We start from the raw sequence: 13,783 nt of genomic DNA, 5'->3' as shown, positions 1-13,783 counted from the left end.
CACTAAGACTAGAATAGAGAATAGAAGAACAAAACACAAGGGCCAAGCTGTGGGGAAGAAACACCTTGAGCAGCTAATGCTATCCATCAACTAGCATGTAACATAACTCAGAAAATAGGTGTGAGCAAACAGAAACAGGAAAGAAGTACACTGTTTTGTGCAGGCTCATTACACAGTGCTCAAGACAAAGAACATTTGTTTGAGGAGGACTCTGGTGTAAGGAGCAAACTACAGTTCTGACTGCTTTATGTCACATGATATAAGCGGGTCCTCCTTCATTATAGATTGCCATAGTTAAATGTGGAAGACAACAGATATGTGGGGTTATTTTGACAACTTTATAGTTCTTTAATTAGACATAAACTGGAGTATTTTGAAGTATGTAGTTCACTGGCACAGCGCTTGTCTTTAGACACAGGAGGCAGAGGTCAATTTCCACAGCACCAAAAATCAAAATGTACAATATTTATAGCACAGTTGCCAAATGCTGGCATCTATCCTTACAACACAGTGCCTGGAGAATGCAGAGTATCAGAGGGGCTCATACCGAGTAATCTCACTTGCAGACTGGTCCTCTGGCTGCATTTCTGAAGCATCACCATTGTTCAAAGATTCACTCAGGTTGGCCAGAGAGGTCACTACATTTGCCAGTGTACCTAAAGCTCCTTGGCTTGTTTCAGCCTATTAAACAAATAATAGTAATATAAAAAAATAAATAGTAACACTAAAAAATTAGTACACATATAAGAATGACTTAAGGGAAATGAAATGAAGAAAGTATCATGTTTATTCAAGGCTAGCTTCTAAATGTGAATGAAGGGCCATGCTAGGAAGATCTTTTTCTGTATCAACTAGATCAGAATGGATCAGGCTTTTGTTTTTTTGTGTCTTGGTTATGGTCACACACACAGATCCATATAGGTGATGCAATAACATTGTGATAAAATGACAGAACAGATAAAGTAGTACGACACTCTACCCAGCCCTAGTAGAAAAGTTTTAAGCACAGAACTGATTAATTAATTCTGGTAGAACCACAGAATACTGTGCAGGTCGCCACAATGGGGGATGACCTCTTGGACCAACAGACATCTCAGTCTATAAGTTTGTCATCTCTGGCTTATTTGTCAGCCTATTATAGATTATCTAATGGAAAGGAACTGGAGCTTTTGCAAAATGGTGCTTTATAAAAAAAAAAAAAAGAAGAAGCTACCTTCCCGGCATGCTGGTAGCCTGCCAATGTATAATAGGGGGATTAAATTCATAGGGAACCGAACCATAGAATGTCTACAAAGCTGCCATGTGAAGAACTATTGAATGTCCACAAAGCTACCATGTGATAGTGACTATTGCCACTCAGTTCTGATTGGAGTGTCTGAAAAACCACCAGCATCTTTAGAACAAATCCTAGGATGACATTATCATGAGAAATTAATGTAGCTATAGGAGGCTATGCTTTCAGCATCATGTCTGATGACCATGAGAGCAGGTATGGTTGGAAAAGCAACCTGCGCTGCAACACACAGAAGAGAATGTTACCTTGGAATCCGTGGCCAGGAGAACTGTACCATCCTCACGTATCAAAGGCTGCTGGATGTTCACAAGCATCCCTGGATCAAGAAGACCTGTTTGTCTATTTAAGACACAAAGAAACCCAGAGTAGTGTCTAACATTTTTTGCACAGTATGCTCATGCTGCATTCAATTGGTTTCCATATATGCTAGGCTGTCTACAAGAGAAAAACTCTAACACTCAGCCCAGGGTGAGTGCACGACTGTCTGCTTTTGCAGATGAGCTCCTCATAAAGCCAGGCTACAGGCGGAGGGAGGACAGAACACAGATGCATACCCCTAGGCCTTCTATACTAACTGTGGCCATTTTTCCCAAAGTTTAACTGATATTCAAAGAATTGTCCAGAGACCCTCAACTCCAGCTCTTTGTGTAACACATTTTGGATTTCTGGCTTTCCTTATTTCTGTTCTCTTTAAAACCAGTTCAACACAGTGTGTTAAAAAGAATGAGCAAGTTAGTTTGTAGCATCATCTGGTCCTTTCTTCTATATTGTAAAAAAAAAAAAAAAAGGCATGTACTTTGAGCTACAGACAGCTATTGAATAAAGCCTAACCCTTAGGATCAATTGTGTCCTGAAGTGACCTTCAATAATGTTAAGTGGATCAAAAGAGAGAGCAAGCCATGTCAGGGCTATGGGAGGTAGGTGAGAGCCATGTGTGCTCTTTCCAGGGATAGCTGCACTTCTGCAGGACCGTTTGGAGGCTGAACACAGTACTACTCTGTGAGAACAGGAGACTGACCTTGCTCCATCTTTGTCTGCCACAAATGTGGGAGTGGCTATTAGAGGACTTCTCAGGTCTTTACGGATATAGATCTTCTCAGTGGAAGCAGCACAATTGCTTGGTTTCTCCCGTTGCACATCAAAGGGCTTCCGTTCACTCTGTACAGCTTAAATTAAAACATATATTTATATTTAGAGAAAAAGAATCAAATGAATAAACATCGTAACATACTGAAGTTGTCTCGTAGCAAATCTGTAACTCTGGCATTTGGTCACCATGGGCTTTCCAATCAATGCAAAGAGTCAAAATCAATAACCCCAATGCAATAACCTAAAGGTATACAGAGGCTAAAGATGGCAGATGATACCTGCTCAGAAACTGCCACTCTAGTGTGTCCTAAGGAGGCCAATATGTTCCACTGTTTTTTTATTTGTTTGTTTCTTTTTTTAAAAAAACTTCTGTCAATAACCAGTTGGGCACAGACCCTTCATATAGATTATCCCATGCCACAAATGGCAGAGCAATTTTCTTTGTGTCCAGTTTCATTCAGTCTGAAGAGCTTCAGCAAACTGGAGGCTGTTAACTGTATACAGCAATTTCTTTCACAGCAACCAAGTTTAAGAATGGGTATATAGGGGCTGGAGAAGGCTCAACAGTTAAGAATATATTACTCTTAAAGAGTATCAGAGTTCAATTCCCAGCACTCACTTCAGACAGTTCACAACTGCATCTTACTACACCTTTAGAGAGATCTAAGGCCTCCAATAAGTGCCTACATTCACATGTACACAGTACACATACGTATATATAATTAAAACTAAAAAAAAAAAGTTTAAAATAATGTATGTTTGTCACAAGCAACTGAAGAAACTGTAGATCTTGGGGATGGGGTGTACAGTTTGTATATGAACAAAGGCCACAGATCAACATTGAGGGTTTTCTACTATTGCTTTTCACCTTTGCTTTGATTCAGGGTCTTTCAGTGACCATGGAAATCACTGACTGGCTAGACTGGCATAGCCAGCAAGCTTTAGTGACCCACCTGTCTTCACCCCTAGTGTTACAACTGCATTAGTAACAACACCCAGCCTTTAAATGGGTGCCTAAAATCAGAACTTGCATCCTCATGCTAGTACAGTAGGCACTTTATACAACAAGCTGTCTCCCCAGCTCACAAACTGTTCTTAAATGCAAGAGACCAAGCCTTGGGTCCAGATGCCTTACTACTAAGTTGAAATGCAGTTGGACTATGAGTTTGCAACTATGCCTGTGATTGACCAAGTTTAGCCCCATCACTGCCCCAACTAAGAACAACCTGACAATATGACAGCACAGACCAGTCTCCAAGTCATGTACATATTATACTGACTGGTAGTACAGGTTGCAAGCATACTTCTTGCTCCCCAGTGAATTTTGCATTGTCCCATTCCTAGAATAGGAAACAATAAAGAAATCCACTGGCTCTAATCATCCCAGGAGCCATGTGGCACTATTATCCTGTTGTGGATCCTGACTCTGTTCCTTTCCATCCTTGCTGTATGCTTAAGAGCACAGCTTGCTCACAGGGACTTTTCTGTGTTGCCTATTTTGGGACCTTGTTCTTACGATTTCACCATTAGAAACTGACCCAATGAATGGTCCTTGTATATGAGAGTCTAGTTTCAGAATACTGCTAAGAGGAGGTAAAGTTTTAGCCCTTTTGTGGCTGCTCCCACTTGGGGGTCTTCTTTAGAACTTGGAGACTATAGTATAGCAAAGGAAGGAGTGATGGATCATAGATGAGGCCCAGAGATTGAGAGAGGGACTGTTTCTGGTAACTCTTTAGCCTTGGACTCAGCTTTACTCTGGTGTTACCTACTCTCCATTTCTCCTGTCCTGTTTTCTGACTCATCTAGAAAGGGACTTTCGTATATACCACATACACTGTCAAAACTAGCAGTGTCAACTCTGGATCACCTGGCTGCCCAGAAGGTAAAGCACAATGAAGCTTTTGTGACTATTTCCACCTCCCCACCCCCTTAAAGTCAAAGGTAAACAACACCATGCTAGGCATTTACTAGCATGGTGGGGCCCTGTTACTCACACTCCATCTTCATGCCCATCTCCAGGCACTTCTTCAGCCGGCAGAACTGGCAGCGGTTGCGATGGTGCTTGTTGATGATGCAGTCTTGGCTGCTCCGACAGCTGTAGGTCAGATTCTTCCTCACGCTCCTTTTGAAGAAACCTTTGCAACCTTCACAACTGACAGCCCCATAGTGCCGGCCTGAAGGGAAGTTGAGTAAGCATATGATTTGGTTCCTCACGAGCAGAGGTGAACTGTCCCATCCCTATTCCCATTGGGGCACACTCTGTCAGATGCTGTCACCACAGGGGTTAATGCAGCCTAACAATATGTCTACCTCATATGTCCATATCTCTACAGAAACCTTGTAAGGTCATGATAGAAATCCAAAGCTCATATATGATGTGACTGCTCTTGGCACACAACCATCCTAACACACAGAGCAGTTCAGGCAACTTTGCTCCAGTATACACACCTTGGTATAGAAGCAGCTTGGTGCCCACCCTTGCTGCCACACTGAACAATCTGTCATTCCTACATTTTTGCTTACTCTCTGAGTCACTGTCCTTATCCCTAAGCACCCCCTTGAGATCCTTCAAGGAACATGGTTACAAATCACAGCTCATTACTCTCATTTACTCAGTCTTTAGCCAGTGACCTCAGCTCATCCTTCTTAGCTGATAAAGTGCTACTGTACATCACAACCTTGTACATTCTAGGCTTCTCTTGCTTCCAGAGCCCAAGGCTACAGCTCAACTGTTAGGAAACTTCACAGTATCACTGTTCACACTGACTACAGAGGTTAATTTGAAGGATCTCATTTTCCTCTGAAGGACTATGGTACTGAAATGACCCCATGTCAATACTGCCTTGACCTTTTTTGTAATGTCTCCTTAAATTTGCTATCTGGGTGACTTCTAAGAGCTGGAGAGAGTGGTACTATAAGGCTATGTGATGAGGCCTTTCCTTGAAGCCCAGAAGAACCCTGAGCAACAAGGAAACCAGGCAGTCTTTGGCTGTTTCTGTTCCTACTTCATGTATTCAAACATCTGCAGTGTGTCTCCTTGCTTAGCAGACAAAGATTTTGCTCAAACACTCCAATGAGAAAGTCCACTTCAATTATAGGAGAATGTACAAGATGTCTAGGACAGCCTGGAGAAAGGCAATCAGAACCAGTGGCAGTACTATCTACCTGCTTCCAGGAGAAAATAGGCCTTTAAGTGGTAGGATGAACTGGCTTTACCAAGACAAAGAAAAGGTAGGATCAGAAGCAGGTACCAATGACAGAGAAATGGTATAACCAATTTAAAGAGAAAAACCAAAGCTTCTGAAGATGCTTGCTTAAACATCTTCCTAGATTTGGTCCAACCCCCTTTTCAAAAAGACAAAATGAAATCTAGGACAATAAACCCTCCAGACTTCCTGTGAGTGGAAAAAAGCTGCTTCAGATCAGGTTTACGCCCCAGATTCCCTGGGCTGAGCTTCTTCATTCCCACTGCCTGCCTTACTGCTTCGCTTACCTTCTATGGCTCCCCAGTGCTAGCAAGCCTCCTGTCTCCATCAGAGCACTAACTGCGGAAGCCTTTGGGCTCTCCTTGAAGGACACCAGAAACACAGATTTAAATAACTCACTAGAGGCCTTGAGTCTTCACTAAGTGAGTATACACACAGACACACACACACACAAACACACACACACACACACACACACACACACAGACACAGAGGCATGTATGCACACCTGTGTATACTTTTCCAAGGGGCACTTCATGGTTCCTACTCCATCACAGAAGCTCTTTACACAGGGTTCAGTGAAAGGATAAAATGAAAAGTGAGACAATTTGGATGGGGGGAATTATATACACAACACACCTTAGGAGATACAAACAAGGTGAGAAAAAAATTTACTTTACCACTTGGAAACAAATCACAGAGTTTCTTGACTTTTCCTATCAGTTTGAATAATCTGACAAACTACTTTGCTTATTATGTGAGGTTCATGTTTGAAACCTACATAAAGTTCTCAACTAACCACTTCCCTACCCTATAAAAGGTCATGTTGCTCCATGATACATGCCAGAAGCCGGAGTCACATACCAGAGGCTTTGTCGCCACAGACCACACAGTACTCCACCACCTGGGGCCGCTGGACGTCTGCCTTCCCCAGCAAACGCTCCACAGAAGCAGAATCCGTGACGATCTAAGATGTTGGCAAACAAACAGTGCCAATTAAAAGCCAGATAACTAAGTAAAGTAAAATCCAGTTGTACATTCCCAGTCTTAGGTATCTAAACAAAAAGAACTCTAGGCAGAACCGGGATTACTCTAACCGACAAGCTTCTTCATTCAACAGCCAGGTAATTCTGCTTCCCCACTGGCCTTCACATGTCAACGACTACTCTCCTATCTTGTGACTATCACCAAGACTGGAGGCCACATAGGGATCACGTATGGATTCTCAGAGGTAAAGACAGGCAAGGTTCTTTAGCTATATTTCTCATCCATCAAACAACATGAAAATATGCAACCTGGCATGTTTGTCAGAGCTATACCCAGGCTCTCCTGAATGGACTGAGAGTTGAAGCACCTGGTAATGGACAGACAGACTAGTACAGATGACAGCAGAAGCTTGCTATTTCCTCTCACTCTAGGTAACTCTCTAGATTACAAACAGTGCTATCCATCTAGGAGAAAACAACTGATATTGAGTGAGAAAGTTTAAAGAATGGTTATTTTTAAAATGTTCTTAATTTGAGCACACAATAAACCTTCAAATGAATCTCAAACAATGGGACCATATACAGAAATCAGGTAAAAATTACCTGTCAAATGTGATATCAGAAGCCAATCTTTCACAAACCTGTGCTTTTTAACAAAATGGATAATTTAACATCAAAAGATCAGAACACACTTTGGGAGAAGGAGGATAAGACAGATAATGCTTGCTAGCTGTACTGCTAGCTATCTCAGAGGACATTTCTGAAAGCAGAATGCACTGGCTATCTTAAGTCTAGCTCATCAGCCGGGCGGTGCTGGCACACGCCTTTAATCCCAGCACTTGGGAGGCAGAGGCAAGCGGATTTCTGAGTTCGAGGCCAGCCTGGTCTACAGAGTGAGTTCCAGGACAGCCAGGGCTACACAGAGAAACCCTGTCTCGAAAAACCAAAAAAAAAAAAAAAAAAAAGTCTAGCTCATCAAGGGAAAAAGGAGGTTCAAGTTTCTCTACAGTAGAAAGAATGCCCCACACATCAGTGATGGCCAAACAGTGGGAATAACCAGGTGTCAACCAATAGATGAAAAAGATAAAAACAAGGGCCAGCAGATGGGTCAGTCAGTAAAGACGTTGCTGTGTGTAAGCACAAGACCTAAGCTTGGATCACCAGACTTATTGGTCAGCCAGTCAGCCTTTCCAAATTAAGTGTATTCTAGGTTCAGAGAGACACATCAAAAAATAAGATGTAGGGCCAGCAAAGTGTCTCAGTGGGAAGAGGCACTTGCTACTAAACCTGACAATCTGAGTTCAATCCCATAAACCCACATGCTAAGAGAAAGCCAACTCTCATAAGTTGTTCTCTGACCTCTACACACATGCTGTACCATGCATGTACCATATGTAAAATATAAAAATACAACTTTTCCATATATATTTAATATAAAATATATGCCATCAGTATATAAATGCATCAATATTTTAAACAGACATAGAGTCTGAAGAGATGGCTCAGCAGTTAAAGAGTGCTTAATGTTCTTGTGGAAAACTCAAATTCAGTTCTCAGCCCTTGAATTCGAGAAATTCATAACTCTAGCTCTAGAGAGATTGAACACCTCTCAGACTTCTACAGGCATCTAAACTTACTAAAAATATGCACTTGAACATACCCTACACAAACACTCACATGGGATTGGGGGCTGGTGAGGTGAGGGCAGGAAGTTGACAGAGGAGGGCTTGAGGGAAAGGGAATAGCACACTAACTCTCCCATCTCTCACTGTGGCTTGTGTGTGAGAGCTCCAGTAGGTACAGTGTTTCAGTTTGGGAAGATGAAAAGATTTACAGATAGGGCTACAATAGTGGTTAAGATGGTAAATTTTATATTATGTACAATTTACCACAAATTAACAAAAATCAAGCCAGATATGGTGGCATGCACCTTTAATCCCAGCATTCAGGGGGCAGAAGCAGGCAGATCTCTGTGACTTCGAGGCCAGCATGGTCTACTCGTGAGTTCCAGGACAGGCAAGGCTATAATAAAGACCCTGTCTCAAAAATAAGTTTAAAAAAAATTAACATAGACTATGTCAAAGCATGTCTATTCCTGATTACTCTGGGGCGCTAACATTGAGCCTCCAACCTCATGATTGGCCCTGCTTTTTCTCAGCATCTCCATTTATTTATTTGTTCATTTGTTTGTTTATTGTGGCTGCCCTTATTGACTGATTGTGGCTGCCCCAATCACATCTTGCTCATCTTGCTCTTCCCTCTCAGAATAAGATAAGTAAGACAGAGCAGGAAATAGAAGTACAGAATAGTTCCTGGAAAATATGTGTGATCAGAATGAAGAGCTGGACCTAGGCTTGGCCACCTACATGAGACTGAGGTAAGAGTGGTCAGCTCTAGAGGGTCCCTTAAAGATATCAGAGGCTAATGGTTTCCACCATGTGGCCCTTTAAGGACAATTCTCCAGTGGCCTCACTATCATCTTGTCTATGCCAGTGTCTTTTCCTTGGACTAGCTTTTATCCCTTCTTACTGTTCTTGCTTGTCTTCTGGGTATGGCCACTCAATTTACTGGTTTTTATTTCAGCCAAGGCAGCAATCCCACCCCACCATCCTTACAAATCCCCAAAGGCTCTCTGTTAAGGTTAGGGTTAAGGTCTCCTAGGGGTGGATTTGGATTCCGAGGCAAGGCAAACCTGATCTGAGAAGTGGTTTGGTGTCTAGTCTGGAAACAACCACCTGTCAATGGGCCTTACCTGGATCCTGCCAGGGACAAGGTTGTCCGAGGTGGTGAATATGAGCTGCTTGGCACTGGATGTCTCCGGAGAAGCCAGGATCACCTTCCCAGTTCCAGCTCCATCTGGGCTGGTTAGGATGAACTGCTGTTTAGAGGATCCAGAGGCGTCCACTGCGGTGACTATCTGGATCTTTTGTCCTGTCTGCTGGTCTGTTACAATCTACAAGATAGAACATGGAAGCCCCTTTGCTTGGTGTGTCTTTAGACCTGTCTGGACTTGCAGACAGTGCTTAGGAGGTGATCACTAGCATCAATGCTGGTCTAAGATATATTGCACCCGTTGTGACAGCTAATCTCCACTGTCAACTTGACAGGATTTAGAAGCACTATGGAAACACACATCAAGGTGTCTATGGGAGTCTTTCCAGAAAAATTTGACAATGCAAGGAAGACCCACTCTGAATGCAAGTGGTGGCATTCCATGAAATGGAATCCTGGTCTAAATAGAATAAAAGGGAGAAAATGAGCTAAGCAGCAGCAATCAATCTATTCTGATTCTTGATTATGGTTGCAATATGACCTTCTGTTTCTGCTACCATAATTTTTCTACCATAATTTCTGTGAACCAAAATTTTGTAAATTTACTTTGTGTGGTATTTTGTCAAAACAATAAGAAAAGAAACACACAAGTTCAATGGTAAAGTAAGATAAATACATAGTGAGCTTTCCAGAAATTACTTTTTTCAAAAAATAAGTTTTATTCTAGGAACTTTTCTTTAGTATTTTTAGAATTAAAAGCCCCTTTATGAAGATAATCATAAAAATAGATAAGGCTTAAACATTTTTTAAGAGGAGACAGAATGGGTAGTAGTGGTGTACGCCTTTAATTCTAGCACTTGGGAGGGAGAGTCAGGTGATTCCTGAGTTCGAGGCCAGCCTGGTCTATAAAGCTAGTTCCAAGATAGCCAGGGCTACACAGAGAAACCCTGTCTCAAAAAACAAAAAAACAAAACAACAACAAAAAAGGGCCCCATTCTGTCAATAGTCAAAAAAAGGCAGCATTATCTCTTCAAAAATCTGGAAATGGTTGCTTTAAAGTAAAAGTTTTGAAGGGAAGATCCTGTAAGGAGTCTTGTCTTGGGTTGCTGAATTCACTTGGCTCTCCATTGTGATTCATCACCAACCCACTCCATTTTCTGAGTCTGAGGTCTCTTAGAGGCCATATCTAACTTTACTGTTGTGTGGTCAGGCCAAAAGAGGCCTAGCACTTGGAGAGAAGATATTAAGGTTGTGGAATGCAGTGATGCAGAAGGCCTGACTCAGTTCCTTAAAAACTGAAAGTCTTTTCTTCCTTGAACTCATAATTCTTTCTCCTCAGACGCTCAAGGACTGGGACTACAGGTATGCTATACCACACTGGGCTTTTATGTGCATATCATTTATTCTATGAGGAACAGTAAATAAACAGAGAACATGAGCCGGGCAGTGGTGTCACACGCCTTTAATCCCAGCACTTGGGAGGCAGAGGCAGGCGGATTTCTGAGGTCCAGGCTAGCCTGGTCTACAGAGTGAGTTCCAGGACAGCCAGGGCTATACAGAGAAACCCTGTCTCGAAATACCAAAAAACAAAAAAACAAAAAACAAAACAAAACAAACAACAACAAAAAAAACAGAGACCATGACCTTGAGCTTAGTGTGTTACACAAGTCACACCATCCTTGACTAGAGTTCACAAAAGACCATGAGACAACAGAAACAAGCTTAGAAATATGTACAAGCACGCAGGGAGGATAAGAAGAGGCTTTCTTAGACCCTGCAGCACCTCAATTTTATTCATATGTCTGGCCTGGAACTGTTAAAGTCACAACTTGAGGAAGCTTGTATTGCAGTCTTAGGAAGCTTATAGTAAGTAAGGTAAGAGGCAAGCCCAGATTTCCCTACCTGAAACAAATGTCCATGCTCTCTGTTCACCAGTAAGAGAGAACGTGGATAAAAAGGACTGAGAGGAGAGATCCAATTCTTTATGACTTTCTATCCATTCAGAGCTGATGGGTACTTATTACACATTAATTAGTAAAAGAGCTGAGTGCAACTCACATCTTATGTTTTTCTGTATACTTATTCCGGGAATAAGGTGAAAGGAAAATGGGTATAAAACTGCTTTTTTAAATACAGTGTAGTGGAACTAAACTAATAAGGTGAGGTGACACAACACTGCAAATAGATCACAATGTTACTGAAGTGCACTTAAAAATGTTTTTCTTGCCGGGCGGTGGTGGCGCACCCCTGTAATCCCAGCACTTGGGAGGCAGAGGCAGGCGGATTTCTGAGTTCGAGGCCAGCCTGGTCTACAGAGTGAGTTCCAGGACAGCCAGGGCTACACAGAGAAACCCTGTCTCAAAAAACAAAAAAAACAAAAACAAAAAAAGTTTTTCTTTTTTTGCAATATATATTTCACTAACAATTATGTTTAATTTGTAGGTGGTTTTAAAGTATTGAAATGTAAATTGTAAACACTACAGCAACAACTGAAAGCATTTTTAAAAAGATATATATTTGATAGGTAATAAAAGAAAGCACATAAATATTTCTATTATAATCAAGAAGAGAAACTTCTGGTAATTAACACAGAAATTACATAAAGGGGTGATAATAATCTTAAATTATTGATAACCACATAAGTGTTAATGTTTTTCATACACCAGTAAAAATACAGATTATTTTAACATTTTATATCTAAAGACACAGATGAAAAGACAAAAGATGTACCTTATACATAAAAATAAAAAACAAAACAGAAAAACAATAACAAAAAGATGGAGTAATTACATTAATCTCAAACAAAATAAACTTCAAAACAAGGAAATAATTGGGCCCTATAAAAAAGGTACTACATAATGAGACATGATTCTCAAAGAAAAGTGTGATAATCTTAAATTCATGTCCCCCAAACAAAGAAGCAATACATATAAGTAGTCTGGGGTTAGTTAGCATGTGTAAAACCCCAAAACAAGACAAAACTAGAGGAAAAAAACAAATCTACAGCTATCTTGGAGAGGTCAATGCCTTCCTGCAAACACTAGCAAGCAGGCATCAAAACTAGTAAGGAACACTTAGGCTAAGTATATGATCAGCTTGATATAAATGGCATTTATATGATGAACCCTCTCCCACCCACAGTACCTCAACTTCTCAAAATTACGCAGGGTAGTCACTAACAGAAACCACATTCTGGCTCTTAAAATGCATTGTAAAAAAGTCTGCAGAGTGGAAAGCATACGAAGTATGTTCTCAAACTCAGTGAGACTGAAATAGAAATCAAAACAATATACTTTTGAATATAACGCAGGCTGAAGACAAAGTCATAAGAGCAATCTTGCCTTAGGCTAAGTGGGGCTCACAGCAGAAGTCTTGGCTAGTTATTTGGCAGTGACACCTAAAGCCATCTGCTCAGCTAGAGCTAATACAGAAAGTTAGAGCAAACACTCCAAAGTATAATTCTGAAGAACCCTAACATCTTCCATAGGGAAATGAAGTATAGTAGGAGACCACAACCATAACCTCAATTAAACCAGAATTATTCTCCACTTTATAGATGGTTTCTATACTACTTCCTAAATATGTAGTAGTCTTTCCTATAAGGAGATGCTCAGCTGAAGGACCATGGATATTTCAGAGCAGTAGTTATGCCATACCATATATACTCACTTACCCTTTGGATTACTAAGTCTATTTAAATACTTTGTAACAAATTTAAATAATTTTAACAAAATTAGGTATCATTTTCAAAAGGTCTGTTGGTTGAAAAATGAGAAAGTAAGAACACAGGAAAGGATGAGGAAAACTATTTTTTGTTCATAAAACGTGAAAATATACACAAAACAATAGTTTATTATGTACATTTACATAAATATAAAAGCTACACAGCACTGATGTATCATTTAGCAAACTGATAGTTAAAAGTACAACATGATAGTAAGTATAAAGAAACAGATGCTTCTAGGATAGTTTGGTAGAAATATCAATCAGTATGCCTTCTTTAGGAACAGTATGGTGAAATGGAATATCAACTAGTTGCTCAATAGAAATGGGGGCATCTGCTTTGCACTGTATGTATGCCAGTTGGTTTTCTGACAGCTTAACTCAAATCTAGGCTTATCTAGGAAGAGGGAAATCTTAATAGAGAAAATGTCTCCTCTCTTTTCTTGATTAATGAGTGATGTGAGAGGATCCAGCCACCTCTGGGCAGGTAGTCTTGGGCTGTACAGGAAAGCAGGTTGAACAAGCCATAGGAAGCAAGCCAGTAAGGAGAGTCCCTCCTTGATCTTTGCCTGTGGTAGGTTTGAATATGCTTGGCCCATGGGAAGTGGCACTGTTAGGAGGTGTGGCCTTGCTGGAATAGGTATGGCTTTATTGGAGGAAGTGTGTCACTGTGTAGGCAGGCTTAGAGAGTTTCTAGTGCTCAAGCTACACCC

General features: G+C 40.9%; 1 protein-coding gene across 8 annotated transcripts in view; it reads right to left on the bottom strand.

Moving 5' to 3' along the window:
• The window catches only part of Nr2c2 (nuclear receptor subfamily 2 group C member 2), a 70,413-nt gene that overhangs the window by 14,081 nt on the left and 42,549 nt on the right, over positions 1–13,783 (bottom strand). For all 8 annotated transcript variants that reach the window (XR_003712105.1, XM_028772984.1, XM_028772980.1 and 5 more), the window contains 6 exons: positions 9,328–9,528; positions 6,454–6,556; positions 4,378–4,557; positions 2,313–2,460; positions 1,540–1,633; positions 548–681 (listed from right to left, as the gene is read on the bottom strand). Coding sequence is in view for 7 of the 8 variants with exons in the window: in XM_028772984.1 (XP_028628817.1) it covers positions 548–681; positions 1,540–1,633; positions 2,313–2,460; positions 4,378–4,557; positions 6,454–6,556; positions 9,328–9,528 (860 nt within the window). In the remaining variant the exon portion in view is untranslated. The remainder of the gene's footprint in view (positions 1–547; positions 682–1,539; positions 1,634–2,312; positions 2,461–4,377; positions 4,558–6,453; positions 6,557–9,327; positions 9,529–13,783) is intronic.

The sequence above is a fragment of the Grammomys surdaster genome, unplaced genomic scaffold (genome assembly GCF_004785775.1).
Source record: "Grammomys surdaster isolate TR1022 unplaced genomic scaffold, NIH_TR_1.0 220, whole genome shotgun sequence".
Lineage (NCBI taxonomy): Eukaryota > Metazoa > Chordata > Mammalia > Rodentia > Muridae > Grammomys > Grammomys surdaster.
The sequence above is the reverse complement of the archived record's forward strand: the minus strand, read 5'-3'. Positions and strand labels throughout refer to the sequence as shown.